Here is a 22064-nt window from a genome sequence, read left to right as displayed (position 1 = left end):
GAAAGGGAATAAGCGGTAGAAAATGGATGGATATATATATCTATCTATCCAGCGCCCCCCGCGACTATATATATATATATATATATATATATATATATATATATACATACATATATATATATATATATATATATATATATATATATGTGTATATACATACCCCGTTTCCAAATGAGTTGGGAAATTGTGTTATATGTAAATATAAAAGGAATACATCCATCCATCCATCCATTTTCTACCGCTTATTCCCTTCTGGGGTCGCGGGGGGCGCTGGCGCCTATCTCAGCTACAATCGGGCGGAAGGCGGGGTACACCCCGGACAAGTCGCCACCTCATCGCAGGGCCAACACAGATAGACAGACAACATTCACACTCACATTCAAACACTAGGGCCAATTTAGTGTTGCCAATCCACCTATCCCCAGGTGCATGTCTTTGGAATACAATCATTTGCAAATCATTTTCAACCCATATTCAGGTGAATATACTACACAGACAACATATTTGATGTTCAAACTGATAAATTTTTTTTTTTTTTTGCAAATAATCATTAACTTTAGAATTTGATGCCAGCAACACGTGACAAAGAAGTTGGGAAAGGTGGCAATACATACTGACAAAGTTGAGGAATGCTCATCAAACACTTATATGAAACATCCCACAGATGTGCAGGCTAATTGGGAACAGTTGGGTGCCATGATTGGTTATAAAAGCAGCTTCCATGAAATACTAAGTAATTCACAAACAAGGATGGGGTGAGGATCACCACTTTGTAAACAAATTGACGAACAGTTTAGAACAACATTTCTCAACGAACTATTGCAAGGAATTTAGGGATTTTACCATTTACGGTCCGTAAAATCATCAAAAAGTTCAGAGAATCTGCAGAAATCACTGCACGTAAGCGATGATATCACAGACTTTTGATCCCTCAGGCGGTACTGTATCAAAAACCGACATCAGTGTGTAAAGGATATCACCACATGGGCTCAGGAACATTTCATAAAACCACTGTCAGTAACTACAGTTGGTCGCTACATCTGTAAGTGCAAGTTAAAACTATACTATGCAAAGCCAAACCTATTTATCAACAATATCCTGAAACGCCGCCGGCTTGGCTGGGGCCCGAGCTCACCTAAGATGGACTGATGCAAAGTGGAATGGTGTTCTTTCGTCTGACGAGTCCACATTTCAAATTATATTTGGAAACAGAGGACGTGGTGTCTTCCAGAACAAAGAGGAAAATAACCATTCGGATTGTTATAGGCGCAAAGTTCAAAAGCCAGCATCTGTGATGGTATGGGGGTGTATAACTGCCCAAGGCATGGGTAACTTACACATCTGTGAAGGCACCATGAATGTTGAAAGGTCCATACAGGTTTTGGAGCAACATAATTTGTCATCCAAGCAACGTTATCATGGACGCCCCGGTTTATTTCAGCAAGACAAGTGTTACAACAGCGTGGCTTCGTAAAAAAAAGAGTGCGGGTACTTTCCTGGCCCGCCTGCAGTCCAGACCTGTCTCTCATCAAAAATGTGTGGCGCATTATGAAGCGTAAAATACAACAGCGGAGACCCCGGACTGTTGAACGACTGAAGCTCTACATAAAACAAGAATGGGAAAGAATTCCACTTTCAAAGCTTCAACAATTAGTTTCCTCAGTTCCCAAACGTTTATTGAGTGTTGTTAAAAGAAAAGGTGATGTAACACAGTGGTGAACATGTTCTTTCCCAAATACTTTGGCACTTGTTGCAGCCATGAAATTCTAAGTTAATTATTATTTGCAAAAAAAATAAAGTTTATGAGTTTGCGCATCAAATATCTTGCCTTTGTAGTGCATTCAATTGAATATGGGTTGAAAATTATTTGCAAATCATTGTATTCTGTTTATATTTTACATCTAACACAATTTCCCAACTCATATGGAAACGCGGTTTGTATGTGTGTGTGTGTGTGTGTGTGTGTGTGTGTGTGTGTGTGTGTGTGTGTGTGTGTATTAGGGGTGTAACGGTACCCGTATTTGTATTGAACCGTTTCGGTACGGGGGTTCCGGTTCGGTTCGGCGGTGTACCGAATAAGTTTTCACACGAACATATGAAGTAGCCGCCTAAGCTAAAGTCTTGACAAGCTCAGATTTGCCTCTGTCTCCTACACAGCACCCATCATTGTCCCACCCACACAACCATCTGATTGGTTACATATGTAGCGGTAACAGCCATTCAGCAGTGCGTATTCAGAGCGTTAACAACCAATCAGCAGTGCGTATTCAGAGCGCATGTAGTGAGCGCTTCAGCGTCGTGCAGATAGGTGTTTAGCCAATGAGCAGCGGACTCTCCCCAAAATATAATAAACACCTCCCAGTCAACGTTGTAGATGACATCCTAAAAACAAACTGCAGCTCAGCTCGCTCGCAGTCCTGGCTTGAGGTAAAGGCTAATTAACTTTTAGCGTAACGTTACCTCATTTTGCGGTGTGTGTGTGTGTGTGTGTGCGTGTGCTAGTAATATAATAATGTAAGTGCATCATTAAGCCTACATGAACTCCATGGTGTTCAGGGATGAATAGTCTCTCCTATTGCTATTGTGCTATTTTTTCAGCTATAGTTACATTAATCATTAGTAATGTAGCAGCCTAGTTTGAATGGCAGTATCCCTGCTATCACGTGTTGATAAAAATATAACATTTACATAATAAAAATCAACTACATGCTTCCCAAATGCTGTAATAAATTAAGCATGATGAGTTGACTTGAAACTGTTTAATGTTGCACTTTTTATATGTAGAAGAAAACTTTTGTCTTTTTTTATTTAATCTAAGAAACAAGTTGAGGATATTTTAATGTTGATTAACATGGGCAGAATTAATATAGTGTTCCCAATGTTAAAATGATCAAACCATTGTTTACAAATTTGGTTAATAAATTACCCCAAAAATTATATTTTGTTGTTTTCTTACCGTACCGAAAATGAACCGAACCGTGACCTCTAAACCGAGGTACGTACCAAACCGATATTTTTGTGTACCTACCGTTACACCCCTAGTATCTATATAAATATATATACATATATATATATATATATATATATATATATATATACATGTAGATAGATACACACACCTATACATATATATATATTTATTTATATATATATATATATATATATATATATATATATATATACTGAATGTATGTATATGTATATATATATGTATGTGTGTGTCTCTATATATATATATGTTTGTGTGTGTGTATATTTATATATATATATATATACACACACATATATATTTATATATACATATGTGTGTGTATATGTATATATATATATATATATATATATATATACAGTGTATATATGTATATAGTACTGTATAACACACTGGCATGTCTCCACAGAAACCGGTGCGTTACAGGCGTGCCATCAGCTATGACAGCAAGGAGTACTACATGCGACTGTTGTCAGGGAACCCTGGCATGTACCAGCACTCAGTGGAGCACAGCACTGAGGGCGAGACCACGCAGCACGAGCCCGAGCACGGCGAGGACACTATCGCCAGGGTGAAAGGTCGGAATCACCCAGGAAGTACTTGCTTCAGTGCGATAACCTCCATTATCTCTGGGTCTGTGTGCGCTTCCCCTCAGGCCTGGTCAAGGCTCCCCTCAAGAGGTCTCGCTCCACGGCGGACGGCGGCGACGAGGACGCTCAGGATCAGATCCAGGACCAACTGCTGGAGTCTGGTGGACCCGAGGAAGAGCAGCGCACTGACAACACCTCCCTGCTGCGCCTCCTGGAGGAGGGAGAGAAGGTACGCCGGACACACACTCACAGACATTTTCATACATACACACACACACACAGCTTGATGAGTTAATAGGAAGACACATGACGTTTTTTCAGTCCACTAATCTGTAGAGTGTGTGTGTGTGTGTGTGTGCGTGCGTGTGTGTGTGTAGATCCAGCACATGTACCGCTGTGCCCGGGTGCAGGGTTTGGACACCAGTGAGGGTCTGCTGCTGTTTGGCAAGGAACACTTCTACGTGATCGATGGTTACACCATGACTCTGTCTAGAGAGATCAGGGACATCGACACTCTGCCTGCAAAGTATGTCTATCTACTATTATCTTACTGTATATACATACAGTCCTGGTCAAAAGTTTACACACACTTGTAAAGAACATAGTGTCATGGCTGTCATGAGTTTCCAATCATTTCTACAACTCGTATTGTTTTGTGATAGAGTGATTGGAGCACATACTTGTTGGTCAAAAACATTCATGAAGTTTGTTTCTTTTATGAATTTATTATGAGTCTACTGAAAATGTGAGCAAATCTGCTGGGTCAAAAGTATACATACAGCAATGTTAATATTTGCTTACATGTCCCTTGGCAAGTTTCACTGCAATAAGGCGCTTTTATGCACGCCCCCAATATTGTTGTCCGGCTGAAAATGGGGAGAAATTCGGGAGAATTGTGGTCCCGGGAGATTTTCGGGAGAGGCGCTGAAATGCGGGAGTCTACCGGAAAATTCGGGAGGGTTGGCAAGTATGAGTTAAGTAGGTAATTGGTTATTCAGTTGGTTAGTTTGTATGTTAGTTGTTTTTTAGTGAGTTAGCAAAATAACTAAAAGGTTTCATTAAACTTGCAGGTTTTCAATGTCTTAAAGGGAACAAGTGATTCAGTTAGTTAGTTAATTAGTTAGTTGATTAGTCAGTTATTTAGTCAGGTCAATTGGTTAGTTATTCAGTTAATTAATTAGTTAATGGATTGGTGTGTTATTTAATTGGTTAGTTTGTAATTGATTAGTGCTAAATAAGTTACTGCTAACTAACTTTGATCCATTCTGTAAGGTTTTTTTACTTTCTGACGGAGCAGATCCATTGTGTTTAACAACAATAATAATGATGATTATGACAATAATAATAATAATTATTATTATTATTATTATTATAATGTTACTAATAAATATAAAATTAATGATAATGATGATAATAATAATAATAATGATAACAATAATAATGATAATAGTAATGATGATGATGATAATAAATAAAATAATAATAATAATAATGGTGGCATTGTTGCAGCAGTGCTCCGGGACAATGTCATTATTATCCTTGTGATAATAACAATAATGATTATAATGATAATGATGATAATAATAATGATAATGGAGGCATTGTTGCAGCAGTGCCTCTGACAGTGTCATTATTATCTTTCTGATAATAATAATAATAATGATTATGATGATAATAATAATAATAATAATGGATGCATTGTTACAGCAGTGCCTCCGTGACAGTGTCATTATTATCCTTATGATGATAATGATAATAATAATAGTAATTATGATAATCCATCCCTTGTCCAGGAATGTGGTTTCAGAGCCCTTGCTATGCGTAGACATAAGCCCCACCAGTTACAACCGGTAGCGCTCCACCTCCCGCACCAGCTCAGACTCCTTCCCCACCAGCGTAGAGACTTTCCACGTCCCCAAAGTCAGCCTCTGCTGCCCCGAATTTTTCCGTCTGGAGCTTCCACTTTCATTGCCATCCAAGTGGCAGTGCACCCAACACCACTGGTTCCGACTGCGGGTGGTGGGCCCATGTGGCGTAGAAGATAGTGTGTCCACGTAGCTTCTTCAGGCTGTGCCCGGCCGGGCCCCGTGGCTATTCCGGCCACCAGTTGCTCGCTGACGACCCCTGCCTCTGGGCCTAGCTCCCGAGGAGGGCCTCGGGCTTCTTCCGGGCCGGGTAACACATCTTTTCATAGTTTGGTCCATGGGGGGTATCGTAACTCTGATGGGGGTGGTATACGGGTGTTACACCTTGCCCAAGGGTGACCCGGAACTTTGTAAGGCCATGAATTGATTAACGTGGACCCCGACTTAAACAAGATGAAAAACTTATTCGGGTGTTACCATTTAGTGGTCAATTGTACGGAATATGTACTGAGCTGTGCAATCTACTAATAAAAGTATCAGTATCAAATGCAGGGGGCGTTCAACTCCCTGAGACTTTATACAAGCCCACATACCAAGGTCTTAGTTGATACACCTTTTCAACATTGCTTGGAAGTCTGGAAAAGTGCCAAGGGAGTGGCAGACTGGGGCGGTGGTTTCCTTATTTAAAAACGGGGACCAGAGGGTGTTTGCTAATTACAGGGGTATCACACTACTCAGCCTCCCTGGAAAAGTTTGTGGTAAGGTACTGGAAAGGAGTCGAACCTCAGATTCAAGACGAGCAATGTAGATTCCGTCCAGTTCGTGAAACAACTGACCAGCTCTCTACTTTGTGGGAATCCTGGAGAAGGCCTGGGAGTATGCCTATCCAGTCTACACATGCTTTGTGGATTTGGAGAAGGCGTACGACCAGGTGCCCCGCGAGATTCTGTGGGAGGTGCTGATGGAGTACAGGGTGAGGGGGACCCTGCTGAGGGCCATTCAAACTCTGTACAACCAAAGGAAGAGTTGTGTCCAGGTGGACACAACTAGTTAATAGTGTGAGAGTCCAGTCCATAGTGGGCCCAGCAGGAGTGGATCTAGTTAATAGTGTGAGGGTGTAGTCCAGAGTGGATCTAGTTAATAGTGTAAGAGTCCAGTCCATGGTGGATCTAGTTAATAGTGTGAGAGTCCATTCCATAGTGGGTCCAGTCCATAGTGGATTTAACATAATAGTGTGAGAGTTCAGTCCATAGTGGGTCTAACATCTTAGTGTGAGAGTCCAGTCCATAGTGGTTCGAACATAATAGTGCGAGAGTCCAGGCCATAGTGGGTCTAACATAATAGTGTGAGAGTCCAGTCCATAGTGGGTCTAGTTAATAGTGTGAGAGTCCAGTCAATAGTGGATTTAACATAATAGTGTGAGAGTCCAGTCGATAGTGGGGCCAGCAGGAGATTATTTTGAGTGGAGACAGGTCAGCAGTGCAGAGATGTCCTCAACTGATGCACAGATGAGTCTCGACTTTGAACAGCTAGCGCGTCATCTGTGGTCACCTGAGTATACAGGCTAGGGTATACAAATGAGTTTGAAGATGGGACTTGAATGCTTCTACTGAGGTAGCATCTGTAACTGTTACTGCTAGAACATTCCAGAGTACCAGAGCCCCAAAAGAAAACACTCTATAGCCCGCAGACTTTTTTGGGCTCTGAGAATCACTAATAAGTTCTTAGAACGCAGATTTCCTGCCGGGACATATTGTACAATACAATCAGCAAGATAGAATGGAGCTAGGCCCTTTAGTATTTTATACTTAAGTAGTAAAACCTTAAAGTAACATCTTAAGTGCACAGGAATAATAATAAAAATAATATTAATGGATGCATTGTTGCAGCAATTCCTCTGTGACAGTGTCATTATAATCCTTCTGATAATAATAATAATAATAATGATAATAATAATAATAATAATGGAGGCCTGTGTGATGTCATTATTGTGATGAGGTGTCATTGTGTAGTTTGCAGGAGGCCATCATCCCGCGAGGAGCCAGACAAGGTCAGAGTCAGCTGAAGAGAACGTGCAGCATATTTGCCTACGAGGACATCAAGGAAGTGCACAAGAGACGCTACCTGCTGCAGGTGACTGCCTGTTAGCACTTCCTGCCTTGACCAGAGGAGCATGCTTAGTTAGCTTAAACGTGTTGTGTGTGTAAAGCCCATGGCAGTGGAAGTCTTCTCTGCTGACGGCAGGAACTACCTGTTGGCCTTCCAGAAGGGAGTCCGCAACAAAGTCTACCAAAGGTACTTGTCCTGCATGAGTCAATGTTGGCTGTATGAATGAATTAATGTTTGCTGTATGAAGGAATGATTGCTGTATGAGTAAATGTTTGATTATTATAAGTGTTGATTATTATTATTAATTAATATTATTATTATTTTTTAATGTAGATTACCACCAATTAATGTGTATATTATTTTTATTATATAGCTTACCACCATCCATGTGTTTAATTATAATATTATTCTTGATATTAAAATTAAATGTAGCTTACACCATAATAAACACCATCAATCTGTTTATTTTTATTATCATCGTTGTTACTATTATTATTATTATTATTATTATTAAATGTAGCTTACCACGATCAGTATGTTTATTTTTATTATCATTATTATTATTATAATTTTTAAATGTAGCCATCAACATGTTAATTATTATCATTTGTATTAGGATGATGATGATTATTATTATTAAATGTAGCTTACTGCCATTAATGTGTTGATTATTATTATGATTATAATTATTATTAAATGTAGCTTACCGCCATAAAGGTGTTTATTATTTTTATCATTATTATTAGTAGTATTATTGATATAAATATTATTATTATTAAAAATGTGGTTGAACACGCTGCATGGGTGAATATTTAAAAGTAAGTCCTTGTAGGTTCCTGGCGGTGGTTCCGTCCCTGGCAGACAGTTCTGAGTCGGTGTCAGGACAGAGACCCAACACCAGCGTGGAACAAGGGTATGTTGCTTCATCAGCTGACACATGAACACATCAGCATGTCTCATGTCACTTCTCGCTTCAGCTCGGGTCTCCTCAGCACTCTAGTGGGGGAGAAGTCTGTGACCCAGAGGTGGGAGGTAAGGTTTGGTCTCACATGTCTCACCCTCCCTGTCCTGGCCTGACCCTCACTACTTCCTGTGTTGCCAGCGGGGCGAGATCAGTAACTTCCAGTACCTGATGCATCTCAACACGCTTGCGGGGCGCTCCTACAACGACCTGATGCAGTACCCCGTCTTCCCCTGGATCCTGGCAGACTTCGACTCCGAGGTAAGCGCCTGGGTCGGCATGAACCACGCCTTATTCGGTCGCGGTGACGCTTGTTTGTGGCGTAGGAGCTGGACCTGAACAACCCCAAGACCTTCCGTAACCTGGCCAAGCCAATGGGAGCTCAGACGGATGACAGACTGACCCAGTACAAGAAGCGCTACAAGGACTGGGAGGACCCGACCGGTAAAAACCAGACCCAGTGACATTGTCTTGTACTGAAACAGTGGAACCTCCATTGAGCAACTTCTTGAACAGGGTTTGTAAATGTAAAAGTGTGTATAGTGAAGCAATTGTCTCCATAAGAAACAATGTCAAAATGAATAATTGTTTCTTGAACAGGGCTTGTAAGCGTAAAAGTGTGTATAGTGAAGCAAAAGTCTCCATAAGAAACAATGTAAAAATAATTGGTTCTTGAACAGGTTTGTAAATGTAAAAGTTTGTATAGTGAAGCAAATGTCTCCATAAGAAACAATATCAAAATGAATAATTCGTTTTTGAACAGTGTTTGTAAATTAAAACGTTTGTATAGTAAAGCAAAAGTCTCCACATGAAACAATGTCAATATTAATAAATGGTTCTTGAAAAGGGTTTGTAAATGTAAACGTTTGTATAGTGAAGCAAAGGTCTAGATAAGAAACAATGTCAAAATCAATAATTAGTTCTTACAAAGGGTTTGTAAATGTAAGTTTGTATAGTGAAGCAAACGCCTCCATAAAAACCAATGTCAAAATGAATAATAAGTTCTTAAACAGGGTTTGTAGATGTAAAAGATTGTATAGTGAAGCAAATGTCTCCATAAGGAACAATGTTAAAATTGGTTCTTGAACAGGGTTTGTAAATGTAAAAGTTTGTATAGTTGAGCAAAAGTCTCCATAAAAACAATGTCAAAATGAATATTTGGTTTCAGACTGTAAAAAAAAGTCCATATATTAGTTTATAATATCAAGTGCTAGACATTACTGTTTATCAAACAAACCTAACCAGGAGATTTGCGGTTTCTCTTTATTAACTGGCTAAAACAACAACAACAACAAGCTCAACTGTCCTGTATACGCTGCTCTGCCAACACACGCAGAAATCCCTTTGGAGCCCTCACAAACGATCAGAAATCACAAACATTTTGAACTCCACAGCGATTCCCTCCTTCTTTCCATGCCGGTCTGTTGTCTTTTTGGTTACTCGCATAGAGTGAGCAAAATGGACAAAAACAGAGAAAAGGTACATGAAACGCTGAGAAGTGACTAGTTCTGTAGTGACCTGGAGGGCTCCATCTCCTCAGCAACACTGCGCCCTGCTTTTTGCCTGAAAGCGTGACACAAAAAGAATGAATGAACAAACAAATTAGCTAATGAATGAATGGAAGAACAAACAAATTAATTAATGAACGAACGACAGAACAAACAAAGTAATGAATGAACGATTAAACAAATGAACAAACAAATACACGGACGAATGAACAAAATAATTAAGCCTTAATACACAGACATGGTTCTCACACAGAAGCACATTTGGCTCCAACTAAAAGTTTTTAAGTTGTAAAATTTGTAAAAAAGAAGGTTAAAAAAATAATGAATTAAAAAAAATAAACATTGGTACACAGAAAGAATGAATGAAAGAAAGAATGAATCGCTGGTACACAGACATGGTTCTCACACAGAAACACATTTGGTGCTATCTAAAAGTTTGTATATTGAAAGGTTTTTAAAACGAGGGCTGAAAAAATAATGAATGAAAGGAAGAAGCATTGTTACACGGAAAGAATGAATGAAGTGTTTGTACACAAACATGGTTCTCACACAGAAGCACAATTGGCTCCATTTAAAAGTTTGTAAAATGAAAAGTTTGTAAATAGAAGGTTAAAAATGAATGAATGAAGCGTTGGTACACAGACTTGGTTCTCACACAGAAGCACAGTTTGTCTCCATTTAAAAGTTTTTACAAAGAAAAGTTTATAAATAGAAGGTTGAAAATTAATGAATGGAGCATTGGTACTGTAGCGGCGAACAGCTGTCTCGTCAGCTGATGCGCGAGCTTGCAACCGTGACGACTTGGCAACCAGTCAAACTCCCTTTAAAAAAAATAAAATAAATAAAAAATGATTATATTTTATGGTAAAGCACATCCCCACCACCTATTCACCTTTACAACCCCAGGTAAAAAATAGATAATCGGGCATTAGTTCAGCTAGTCTGTTTATATGTTCACCTGATCTATTCACACTCACACGCAGGCAGAGCGCAGCGCGCTCCCGTCTCACCTGCTGGTGCGCGAGCCTGATAATCAGACAGCTGCGTCTAATCAAGTGGTGCATAAAACGCCACTGCAGCGCAGAGTGGAGGAAGGTTCACTATCTTTGACGATAACCTAGAGTTGTGCCAAAAAAAGTACCAAATCCAAAAGCTGAACGGACAGCCGGTAAGATTACACTTTATTCCTCTTTGTGGGTGGGACGCTCTTTTTGCGCTGGTGAGATGGGAGGGGAGGAGAGTTGTGTGTATGTAGCGTGCCTCGTCTGCAGGCTAAATACACACGGTGTTCGTTTAAATGTTGTATGGTAAGGAAATGCATATTCTTTACTTGGTCTGATAAATGTTGGAACAGTTTGCTTCATCAGGAGGGTGAAGTTATTCAATTTAAAGTGTTGGATTTAACTGTGCTGGATCATTGGCTGTCAGTGAGGGCATAGGAAACTTGTCATTTTTCTACCAGGAGACAACATTTAAGATCTGAGTGTTTCACTGCTAAATAAATACATTTATATTGGATATGTATTTTAAATATGTATATAAAATAAGTGGTTAATTGGTATGGTATGTATGTATTTTCATATTGGGTTTTCTGCTGCATTTATTTATTGTGTTTTTGGGGTTAAATGTATTTTATATGTAACTTGGTGCATTTATGTTGAGACAATTTGTTTTAAATCTGTTTTAACTTAAAGGGAAAATATTAGTGAATTTTCGTGCACGTGTTTAATGGTTAAGAGTTTGATAGCCTAATTATGATTGTAAATTATGGGATTAGAATTGATTAATTTTGTATAGCATTTTAATCTTGTGGTGTTTTGTCCTTTACAGGTTTTCACCTAAAAGCTAAAAACGAAAAGCTAAAAAGCTAAAAGCTAGAAGCTAGAAGCTAATAGATGAAAAGCTCCTAAAGACTGCAAAAAGCTACCAAAGACTCTAAAAGCTCCTAAAAGCTACCAAAGGCTGCTAAAAGGGCAAAAGAAGCTGTTTAATTGTTGGAAGAAATTGTTACAAACTAAAGGAAAACAAAAGGAAAAAAATAATGACGGTCTGGTCTTTTGAGTGAAATCCAGAAACCATGTTCAGCATTGGTACATCCTTTCAAGTGTGGGATAAGCACAGCTAAAAAAATACACTTGACAGGTACACATACATGGTTTTCACACAGAAGCACATTAGTAAATAGAAGGTTAAAATTAATGCATGAAGCGTTGGTACACGGACATGGTTTGCACACAGAAGCACATTTGGCTCCATCTAAAAGTTTGTAAACTGATAGGTTTGTAAATTGAGTCTTCAATTAGAATGGATGAATAAAAGAATATCTGTTACACAGACATGGTTCTTACACAGAAGCACATTGGCTCCATCTAAAAGTTCGTAAATTAAAAAGTTTGTAAATGGAGGTTAAAAAAAGAAGGAATGAAGTGTTGGTACACACATGGTTCTCACACAGAAGCACGCGTGGTTCCATTTAAAAATGTGTAAATTAAAAAGTTTATAAATTGAGGGTTCAAAAAGAATGAACAAAGCTTTTATACACAGACATGTTTCTCACACCGACGCACTTTGGCTTTATCTAAAAGTTTGTAAATTGAAAAGTTTGTAAATTTAGGTCTCAGAAAGAATGAATGAAGCATTTATACACGGACATGGTTCTCACACAGAAGCACATTTGGCTCCATCTTAAAGTTTGTAAATAGAGGATTCAAAACGAATGAATAAAGCGTTGGTACACAGACATGGTTCTCACAAAGAAGCACATGTGGATCCCTCTAAAAGTTTGTAAAATAAAAAGTTTCTAAACAGATTGTTCAAAAAGAATGAATGAATGAAGCCTTGGTACACAGACATTGTTCTCGCACAGAAGCACATAGGCTCCATCTGAAAGTTATGTAGACAAATAAAAAATGTGTAATTAGAGGGTTCAAAATGATTGAATGAGGTGTTTGTGCACAGACATAGTTCTCACACAGTAGCACATTTGGCTCCATCTAAAAGTTTGTAAAATGAAAAGTTTTTATGAAAAAAGAGGGTTCTTAAATGGAGGTTGCACTGCATACGTTGTATGATATGGGCGTCCTGGTGCTGAGTAATGACTGAGTGAAGTTTAAGGGTAGAGGACTTGAAGAGAAACACAACTGACTTAGCGAGTTCTTTCATGAAAAGTGACGACCTGACCTGGTGTCGCAGGTGAAACTCCCGCCTACCACTACGGCACACACTACTCCTCCGCCATGATCGTGGCCTCCTACCTGGTGCGCATGGAGCCCTTCACGCAGATCTTCCTCAGACTGCAGGTTGGTTTCTGGCACAGGAGCGGGAGTCTCTCCTCGGTCACACCTTGGTAACCGTGCCGGCGTTTCCAGGGAGGACACTTCGACCTGGCCGACAGGATGTTCCACAGCGTGCGCGAGGCCTGGCTGTCCGCCTCCAAACACAACATGGCCGACGTCAAGGAGCTCATCCCCGAGTTCTTCTACCTGCCAGAGTTCCTGCTCAACTCCAACAACTTTGACCTGGGTCAGTGTAGGGCGACATGAAAGCGGACATCTCGAAGGTATGCTAATGATTTCTTGTTTGGGGGTACCAGGCGCCAAGCAGAACGGTACCAAGCTGGGCGACGTCATCCTGCCGCCCTGGGCCAAAGGAGACCCGCGGGAGTTCATTCGGGTCCACAGAGAGGTGCAAGCGCCACACATTCACCTGCGTTTGGACCTCCTCTCACTCCTGCTTGATCTTAGGCGCTGGAGTGCGACTACGTGTCGGCTCACCTCCACGAGTGGATCGACCTGATCTTCGGCTTCAAGCAGCAGGGCCCGCCTGCCGTGGAGGCGGTCAACGTCTTCCACCACCTGTTCTACGAGGGCCAGGTGGACATCTACAACATCAACGACCCGCTCAAGGAGACCGCCACCATCGGCTTCATCAACAACTTTGGCCAGATCCCCAAGCAGGTACCAGGTCTTCTTCAACATCCAAGTATTAGTCTTCATCACATGCAGAGGAATACCTTTACCTTCACCGCAATGCTTACCTGAAAGATGTGTTCTTAGGTGGTTACCTGAAAGGTGTATTGTTACAAGGTTACCTGGTATCCTGAAAGGTGTATTGTTATACGGTTACCTGAATGGTGTGTTGTTACAAGGTTACCTGGTTACCTAAAAGGTGTGTTGTTATACAGTTACCTGGTTAGCTGAGAGGTGTGTTGTTTAACAGTTACCTGGTTAGCTGAAAGGTGTGTTGTTTAACAGTTACCTGGTTACCTGAAAGGTGTGTTGTTTAACAGTTACCTGGTTACCTGAAAGATGTTTTATTTAGCAGTTACCTGGTTAGCTGAAAGGTGTGTTGTTATACGGTTACCTGGTTAGCTGAAAGAGGTGTTGTGTAACAGTTACCTGGTTACCTGAAAGGTGTGTTATTTAACAGTTACCTGGTTACCTGAAAGGTGTGTTGTTATACGGCTACCTGAAAGGTGTGTTGTTTAACAGTTACCTGGTTACGTGAAAGGTGTGTTGTTTAACAGTTACCTGGTTACCTGAAAGGTGTGATGTTTAACAGTTACCTGGTTACCTGAAAGGAATGTTGTTACATGTACCTGGCTACCTGAAAGGTGTGTTGTTTAACATTTACCTGAAAGGTATGTTGTTACAAGGTTACCAGGTTACCTGAAAGGTGTGATTTTTAACAGTTACCTGCTTACCTGAAAGGTGTGTTATTTGACAGCTACATGGTTACCTGAAAAATTTTGTTATACGGTAACCTGAAAGGTGTGTTGTTTAACAGTTACCTGGGTACCTTAATGGTGTGTTGATTAACGGTTACCTATTTACCTGAAAGGTGTGCTTTTTAACAGTTATCTGGTTGCCTGAACGGTGTGTTGTTTAACTGTAACCTGGTTACCTGGAAGCTGTGTTGTTATTCAGTTACACTGGTTGCCTGAACAGTGTGTTGTTTAACAGTTACCTGGTTACCTGAAAGGTGTGTTGTTCTACGGTTACCTGGTTACCTGAAAGGTGTGTTGTTATATGGCTACCAGGTAACCTGAAATTGTGTGTAGTTTAACAGTTACAATGGTTACCTGAAAGGTGTGTTGTTATACTGTTACCTGGTTACCTGAAAGGTGTGATGTTTAACAGTTACCTGGTTACCTGAAAGGAGTGTTGTTACAATGTTACCTGGCTACCTGAAAGGTGTGTTGTTTAACAGTTACCTGGTTACCTGAAAGGTGAATTGTTACAAGGTTACCTGGTTACCCGAAAGGTGTGATGTTTAACAGTTACCTGCTTACCTGAAAGGTGTGTTATTTAACAGGTACATGGTTACCTGAAACATTTTGTTATACGGTTACCTGAAAGGTGTGTTGTTTAACAGTTACCTGGGTACCTTAAAGGTGTGTTGATTAACAATTACCTATTTACCTGAAAGGTTTGCTTTTTAACAGTTATCTGGTTGCCTGAACGGTGTGTTGTTTAACTGTAACCTGGTTACCTGGAAGCTGTGTTGTTATTCAGTACACTGGTTGCCTGAAAAGTGTGTTGTTTAACAGTTACCTGGTTACCTGAAAGGTGTGTTGTTAACAGTTACCTGGTTACCTGAAAGGTGTGTTGTTATACGGTTACCTGGTTACCTGAAAGGTGTGTTGTTTAACAGTTACCTGGTAACCTGAAATGGTGTGTTGTTTAACAGTTACAATGGTTACCTTAAAGGTGTGTTGTTTAACAGTTACAAGGTTACCTGAAAGGTGTGTTATTTAACAGTAACCTGGTTACCTAAAGGTGTGTTGTTTAACAGTTAACTGGTTACCTGAAAGGTGTGTTGTTTAGCGGTTACCTGAAAGGTGTGTTGTTTAACAATAACCTAGTTACCTGAAAGGTGTGTTGTTATACGGTTGCCTGGTTACCTTAAAGGTGTGTTGTTTAACAGTTACCTGATTACCTGAAAGGTTCGTTGTTTAACATTAACTTGGTTACCTGAAAGGTGTGTTGTTTAACAATTACCTGGCTACTTGAAAGGTGTGTTGTTTAACAGGTACCTGGTTACCTGAAAGGTGTGTGGTTATACGGTTACCTGGTTACCTGAAAGGTGTGTTGTTTAACAGTTACAATGGTTACCTTAAAGGTGTGTTGTTATACTGTTACCTAGTTACCTGAAAGGTGTGTTGTTTAACAGTTACAAGGTTACCTGAAAGGTGTGTTATTTAACAGTAACCTGGTTACCTAAAGGTGTGTTGTTTAACAGTTAACTGGTTACCTTAAAGGTGTGTTGTTTAACAGTTACCTGGTTACCTGAAAGGTGTGTTGTTTAACAATAACCTAGTTAGCTGAAAGGTGTGATGTTATACGGTTACCTGGTTACCCTAAAGGTGTGTTGTTTAACAGTTACCTGGTTACCTAAAAAGTGTGTTGTTTAACATTAAGTTGGTTACCTGAAAGGTGTGTTGTTTAACAGTTACCTGGTTGCCTGAAAGGTGTGTTGTTTAACAGTTACCTGGTTACTTGAAAGGTGTTTTGTTTAAGTTACCTGGTTACCTGAAAGGTGTGTTGTTTAACAATAACCTAGTTACCTGCAAGGTGTGTTGTTACACGGTTACCTGGTTACCTTAAAGGTGTGTTGTTATATGGTTATCTGATTACCTGAATAATGAAAACAAAAATCTACCTTTTTATTGCAGCCACTAGCAAGAATGCTATTAGCACATCAACAAAAGTACCAAACATAAGATAAGCAAGGCTTTTGTAAATACTGTGATTAATCTTGATTAATCGTGATTAATCACAACTCAAAAGGGTAATTAAAGGGATGTATGAAAAATGATCGATTGTCAGCACGTGCGACTAATGCTAATGCTAATGCTAACACCGTAAGAGAGTGATACATGCGTACGTGCTGTTCTCCAGAAGTACTTTTTTGACGCGGGTGTTGGAATAAAAGAAGTTGTGCCCGGCCCTACAAAGTTTTCTTATGCTCTGGCAGAGCAGGTGTGCTGACTTTGTGTGTGTGTGTGGCAGCTGTTCAAGAAGCCACACCCTCCCAAGCGCGTACGTTGCAAAGCCAACGGCGACACGGCCAACGTCCCCCCCGGCTCCAGCAGTGACAAGATCTTCTTCTACCACCTGGACAACCTCAGACCCTCGCTGGCGCCCGTCAAAGGTAGTGTCCAGTCAGCACACCTGGTAGGACCTGCCCATTCACCACTTCCTGTCCTGCGTCGCAGAGCTGAAGGAGCCTGTGGGTCAGATCGTGTGCACGGACAAAGGCGCCCTGGCCGTGGAGCAGAACAAGGTCCTGGTCCCGCCCACCTGGAACAAGACCTTCGCCTGGGGCTACGCCGACCTCAGCTGCCGCCTGGCCAACTACGAGTCCGACAAGGTCAGTGAGAAAACGCTAATTCCACAAGTCACCACCAGGTGGCGCTACTGCACCCATGCGTTTGTGTATTGGAACGTGTTGATCAATTAGGGATGATCAATTTTTGTATTTGCATATCAATTATTGCTTCTCAAGCCTGGTGACTTGTTCTTCTCCCACATCTCTAATCCCATTCCCACCATTCCACTTGTTCGTCACACACATGCTACCACTTTTGTTTGTACAAACATTTACAATTTACCACATTTTCCAGGACGTTTTTCCCCATTTAAAATATATGAGCAATTTTTCAGACCTAGCATTAGCATGTTAGTATGCTTTGCTAGCTCGTTTTGCTATTTTTGTATAAAGTTTGGTATTTAGCACATGCTAACTGATGATGTTAGCTAGCATGATAGCTTTTATGGTAATTATGCAGGTATGCACCTCAGAGTCTCATAGTTTGGTTCATGTCATATGCTAACAGTCAGCTTGTAAGCATGCTAACTTTTTTTATTACATTTTTAGATGTACACCTGACAATCATATATTTTGGTACTTGAGGCGTCTTTACTATTGGCATGTTAGCTTTTCCAGATATTTTTTTACACCTGAGAGTCTAATATTTTGGTACATAATGTATGCTAGCTGTTAGCATGTTAACATTAGCATGCTAACTTTTTTGGCAGACTTTTTGTTGGCATGCTAACGTTAGCGTGTTAGCTTTTTTAGATTTTTTTTTTTTACACCTCAGAGTCATAGATTTTGGTACTCAAGCCGTATTTACTGTTTGCTTGCTAATGCTAGCATGTTAGCTTATTCAGATATTTTATTACACACCTCAAGAGTCTAATAGTTTGGTATATTAGATAGTACTTTATTTATTCCCTCAGGAGAGTTCCTTCAGGAAAATTACAATTTTCAGCATGTAACCATGCTAACATTAGCATGTTAACTTTTTTGGCAAACTTTATGTCGGCATGCTAACATTAGCGTGTTAGCTTTTTCAGATTTTTCTTTTTTACACCTCAGCGTCAGATTTTTTTCCTTGTGGCGTGTGTACTGTTGACATGATAACTTTTTAGGGCCAATTTTTAAAATGTTGGCATGCTCACAGCATGTTAGATTTTTCAGATATTTTTTTACACTTCTGAGTCATAGATTTTGGTACTTGACATATGCTAACTGTTATATATTTTTTTACCCGATATCTGGTTGGCATTTATACGCAATTTCGTATGAAATTTATATTTTGTCATTTATTATTGTCATTTATTACACCCTAGGCCGCAGTTCCATGATCGACTTTGTAGTTGTGTCATCGGATTTGCGGCCTCATGTTCTGGACACTCGGGTGAAGAGAGGGGCGGAGCTTTCTACCGATCACCACCTGGTGGTGAGTTGGCTGCGATGGTGGGGGAGGATGCCGGACAGACCTGGCAGGCCCAAGCGCATTGTGAGGGTCTGCTGGGAACGTCTGGCAGAGTCTCCTGTCAGAGAGAGTTTCAATTCACACCTCCGGGAGAACTTTGAACATGTCACGAGGGAGGTGCGGGACATTGAGTCCGAGTGGACCATGTTCCGAACCTCTATTGTCGAGGCGGCTGATTGGAGCTGTGGCCGCAAGGTTGTTGGTGCCTGTCGTGGCGGTAATCCCAGAACCCGTTGGTGGACACCAGCAGTGAGGGATGCCGTCAAGCTGAAGAAGGAGTCCTATCGGGTTCTTTTGGCTCATAGGACTCCGGAGGCAGTGGACGGATACCGACGGGCCAAGCGGTGTGCAGCTTTAGCGGTCGCGGAGGCAAAAACTCGGACATGGGAAGAGTTCGGGGAAGCCATGGAAAACGACTTCCGGACGGCTTCGAAGCGATTCTGGACCACCGTACGCCGCTTCAGGAAGGGGAAGCAGTGCACTATCAACACCGTGTATGGTGCGGATGGTGTTCTGCTGACTGCGACTGCGGATGTTGTGGATCGGTGGAGAGAATACTTCGAAGACCTCCTCAATCCCACCAACACGTCTTCCTTTGAGGAAGCGGTGCCTGGGGAATCTGTGGTGGACTCTCCTATTTCTAGGGCTGAGGTCGCTGAGGTAGTTAAAAAGCTCCTCGGCGGAAAGGCCCCGGGGATGGACGAGATCCGCCCAGAGTTCCTTAAGGCTCTGGATACTGTGGGGCTGTCTTGGTTGACAAGACTCTGCAGCATCGCGTGGACATCGGGGGCGGTACCTCTGGATTGGCAGACCGGGGTGGTGATCCCTCTCTTTAAGAAGGGGGACCGGAGGGTGTGTGCCAACTATTGAGGGATCACACTCCTCAGCCTTCCCGGTAAGGTTTATTCAGATGTACTGGAGAGGAGGCTCCGCCGGATAGTCGAACCTCGGATTCAGGAGGAACAGTGTGGTTTTCGTCCTGGTCGTGGAACTGTGGACCAGCTCTATACTCTCGGCAGGGTTCTTGAGGGTGCATGGGAGTTTGCCCAACCAGTCTACATGTGCTTTGTGGACTTGGAGAAGGCATTCGACCGTGTCCCTCGGGAAGTCCTGTGGGGAGTGCTCAGAGAGTATGGGGTACCGGACTGTCTTATTGTGGCAGTCCGCTCCCTGTATGATCAGTGTCAGAGCTTGGTCCGCATTGCTGGCAGTAAGTCGGACACGTTTCCAGTGAGGGTTGGACTCCGCCAAGGCTGTCCTTTGTCACCGATTCTGTTCATAACTTTTATGGACAGAATTTCTAGGCGCAGCCAAGGCGTTGAGGGGATCCGGTCTGGTGGCCACGGGATTAGGTCTCTGCTTTTTGCAGATGATGTAGTCCTGATGGCTTCATCTGACCGGGATCTTCAGCTCTCACTGGATCGGTTCGCAGCCGAGTGCGAAGCGACCGGAATGAGAATCAGCACCTCCAAGTCCGAGTCCATGGTTCTCGCCCGGAAAAGGGTGGAGTGCCATCTCCGGGTTGGGGAGGAGACCCTGCCCCAAGTGGAGGAGTTCAAGTACCTAGGAGTCTTGTTCACGAGTGGGGGAAGAGTGGATCGTGAGATCGACAGGCGGATCGGTGCGGCGTCTTCAGTAATGCGGACGTTGTATCGATCCGTTGTGGTGAAGAAGGAGCTGAGCCGGAAGGCAAAGCTCTCAATTTACCGGTCGATCTACGTTCCCATCCTCACCTATGGTCATGAGCTTTGGGTCATGACCGAAAGGATAAGATCACGGGTACAAGCGGCCGAAATGAGTTTCCTCCGCCGGGTGGTGGGGCTCTCCCTTAGAGATAGGGTGAGAAGCTCTGCCATCCGGGAGGAGCTCAACGTAAAGCCGCTGCTCCTCCACATCGAGAGGAGCCAGATGAGGTGGTTCGGGCATCTGGTCAGGATGCCACCCGAACGCCTCCCTAGGGAGGTGTTTAGGGCACGTCCAGCTGGTAGGAGGCCACGGGGAAGACCCAGGACACGTTGGGAAGACTATGTCTCCTAGCTGGCCTGGGAACGCCTCGGGATCCCGCGGGAAGAGCTAGACGAAGTGGCTGGAGAGAGGGAACTCTGGGCTTCCCTGCTTAGGCTGCTGCCCCCGCGACCCGACCTCGGATAAGCGGAAGATGATGGATGGATGGATGGATTTATTATTTAAACATGTAGATTTATAAGCATACTGAAAACACAGGACTTCCAACAGGGAGCATCCGGTCCCCAATCCTTTGCTTTTGGTTGAGAAGAGTCCGGTCAATCAATCCCAAGAACAGTGCAGAAGTCAAGGGAGAGCGGGGGATGTTGAGAGCCAGCAAGAAAATGAGCTTCATGCTCAGTAGTACTCCCCAAGCTGGTTGGTGCCAGTTAAGTATGGTTGTTTTCCAGGCCTTGGTGGTCTACGAGTGTCTGTGCGAGTGGGGCCAGATCCTGTGCTCCATCTGCCCCAACCCCAGGCTGCTGATCACGGGCGGGACCAGCACAACCGTCTGCGTGTGGGAGATGGGGACGTCCAAAGAGCGAGCCAAGTCTCTGGCCCTCAAACAGGTAAAGGGTGAACTCGGACGAGCGTTTTTTTTTATTTGGCTTTTTTGCGGAAGGACCACAATGAAGCCCCGCCCTCTGCTCGCAGGCGCTGCTCGGTCACACGGACGCGGTCACGTGTCTGACGGCGTCGTCGGCGTACCACATTGTGGTGAGCGGCTCGCGGGACAGGACGTGCATCGTCTGGGACCTGAACACGCTGTCCTTCGTCACGCAGCTGAGGGGCCACCGGGCCCCCGTGTCCGCCCTCTGCATCAACGAGCTGACGGTGGGTACTCACCCACACCCGCTGTTCTGGTGGCGTGACCCGGTGTTGTGTCCCGCAGGGCGACATCGTGTCCTGCGCCGGCACCTACATCCACGTGTGGAGCATCAACGGCAACCCCATCGCCAGCGCCAACACCTTCACCGGCCGCAGCCAGCACATCGCCTGCTGCTGCGTGTCCGAGATGAACGAGTGGGACACGCAGAACGTCATCGTCACCGGACACTCGGACGGCGTCGTCAGGGTAACTGCATCCCCACCCCGCTGCCACGCTAACCCCGACATTCACGCCTGCCCTTCTTCCTCTCTGCAGTTCTGGAGGATGGAGTTCCTCCAGGTCCCTGAGACCCCAGCCCCGGAACCCGTGGAAGTGGACGTGGCGGAATGTTGCAGCGAGGACAAACTTGGTGAGATGACACAAAACA

General features: G+C 42.7%; 1 protein-coding gene across 4 annotated transcripts in view; it reads left to right on the top strand.

Moving 5' to 3' along the window:
* Nucleotides 1-22064, top strand: part of wdfy3 (WD repeat and FYVE domain containing 3) — a 156954-nt gene that overhangs the window by 122647 nt on the left and 12243 nt on the right. For all 4 annotated transcript variants that reach the window (XM_061906059.1, XM_061906061.1, XM_061906060.1 and 1 more), the window contains 19 exons: nucleotides 3399-3567; nucleotides 3645-3808; nucleotides 3957-4105; nucleotides 7457-7577; nucleotides 7654-7739; nucleotides 8386-8466; nucleotides 8531-8585; nucleotides 8656-8775; nucleotides 8841-8958; nucleotides 13215-13321; nucleotides 13391-13544; nucleotides 13615-13706; nucleotides 13766-13978; nucleotides 17033-17174; nucleotides 17239-17393; nucleotides 21219-21377; nucleotides 21463-21642; nucleotides 21701-21883; nucleotides 21953-22046. In XM_061906059.1, coding sequence (XP_061762043.1) covers nucleotides 3399-3567; nucleotides 3645-3808; nucleotides 3957-4105; nucleotides 7457-7577; nucleotides 7654-7739; nucleotides 8386-8466; nucleotides 8531-8585; nucleotides 8656-8775; nucleotides 8841-8958; nucleotides 13215-13321; nucleotides 13391-13544; nucleotides 13615-13706; nucleotides 13766-13978; nucleotides 17033-17174; nucleotides 17239-17393; nucleotides 21219-21377; nucleotides 21463-21642; nucleotides 21701-21883; nucleotides 21953-22046 — 2542 coding nt within the window. The remainder of the gene's footprint in view (nucleotides 1-3398; nucleotides 3568-3644; nucleotides 3809-3956; nucleotides 4106-7456; nucleotides 7578-7653; nucleotides 7740-8385; nucleotides 8467-8530; nucleotides 8586-8655; nucleotides 8776-8840; nucleotides 8959-13214; nucleotides 13322-13390; nucleotides 13545-13614; nucleotides 13707-13765; nucleotides 13979-17032; nucleotides 17175-17238; nucleotides 17394-21218; nucleotides 21378-21462; nucleotides 21643-21700; nucleotides 21884-21952; nucleotides 22047-22064) is intronic.

The sequence above is a fragment of the Nerophis ophidion genome, linkage group LG07 (genome assembly GCF_033978795.1).
Source record: "Nerophis ophidion isolate RoL-2023_Sa linkage group LG07, RoL_Noph_v1.0, whole genome shotgun sequence".
NCBI classification, from domain to species: Eukaryota; Metazoa; Chordata; class Actinopteri; order Syngnathiformes; family Syngnathidae; genus Nerophis; species Nerophis ophidion.
This window is presented reverse-complemented; position numbering and strand designations above follow the sequence as displayed.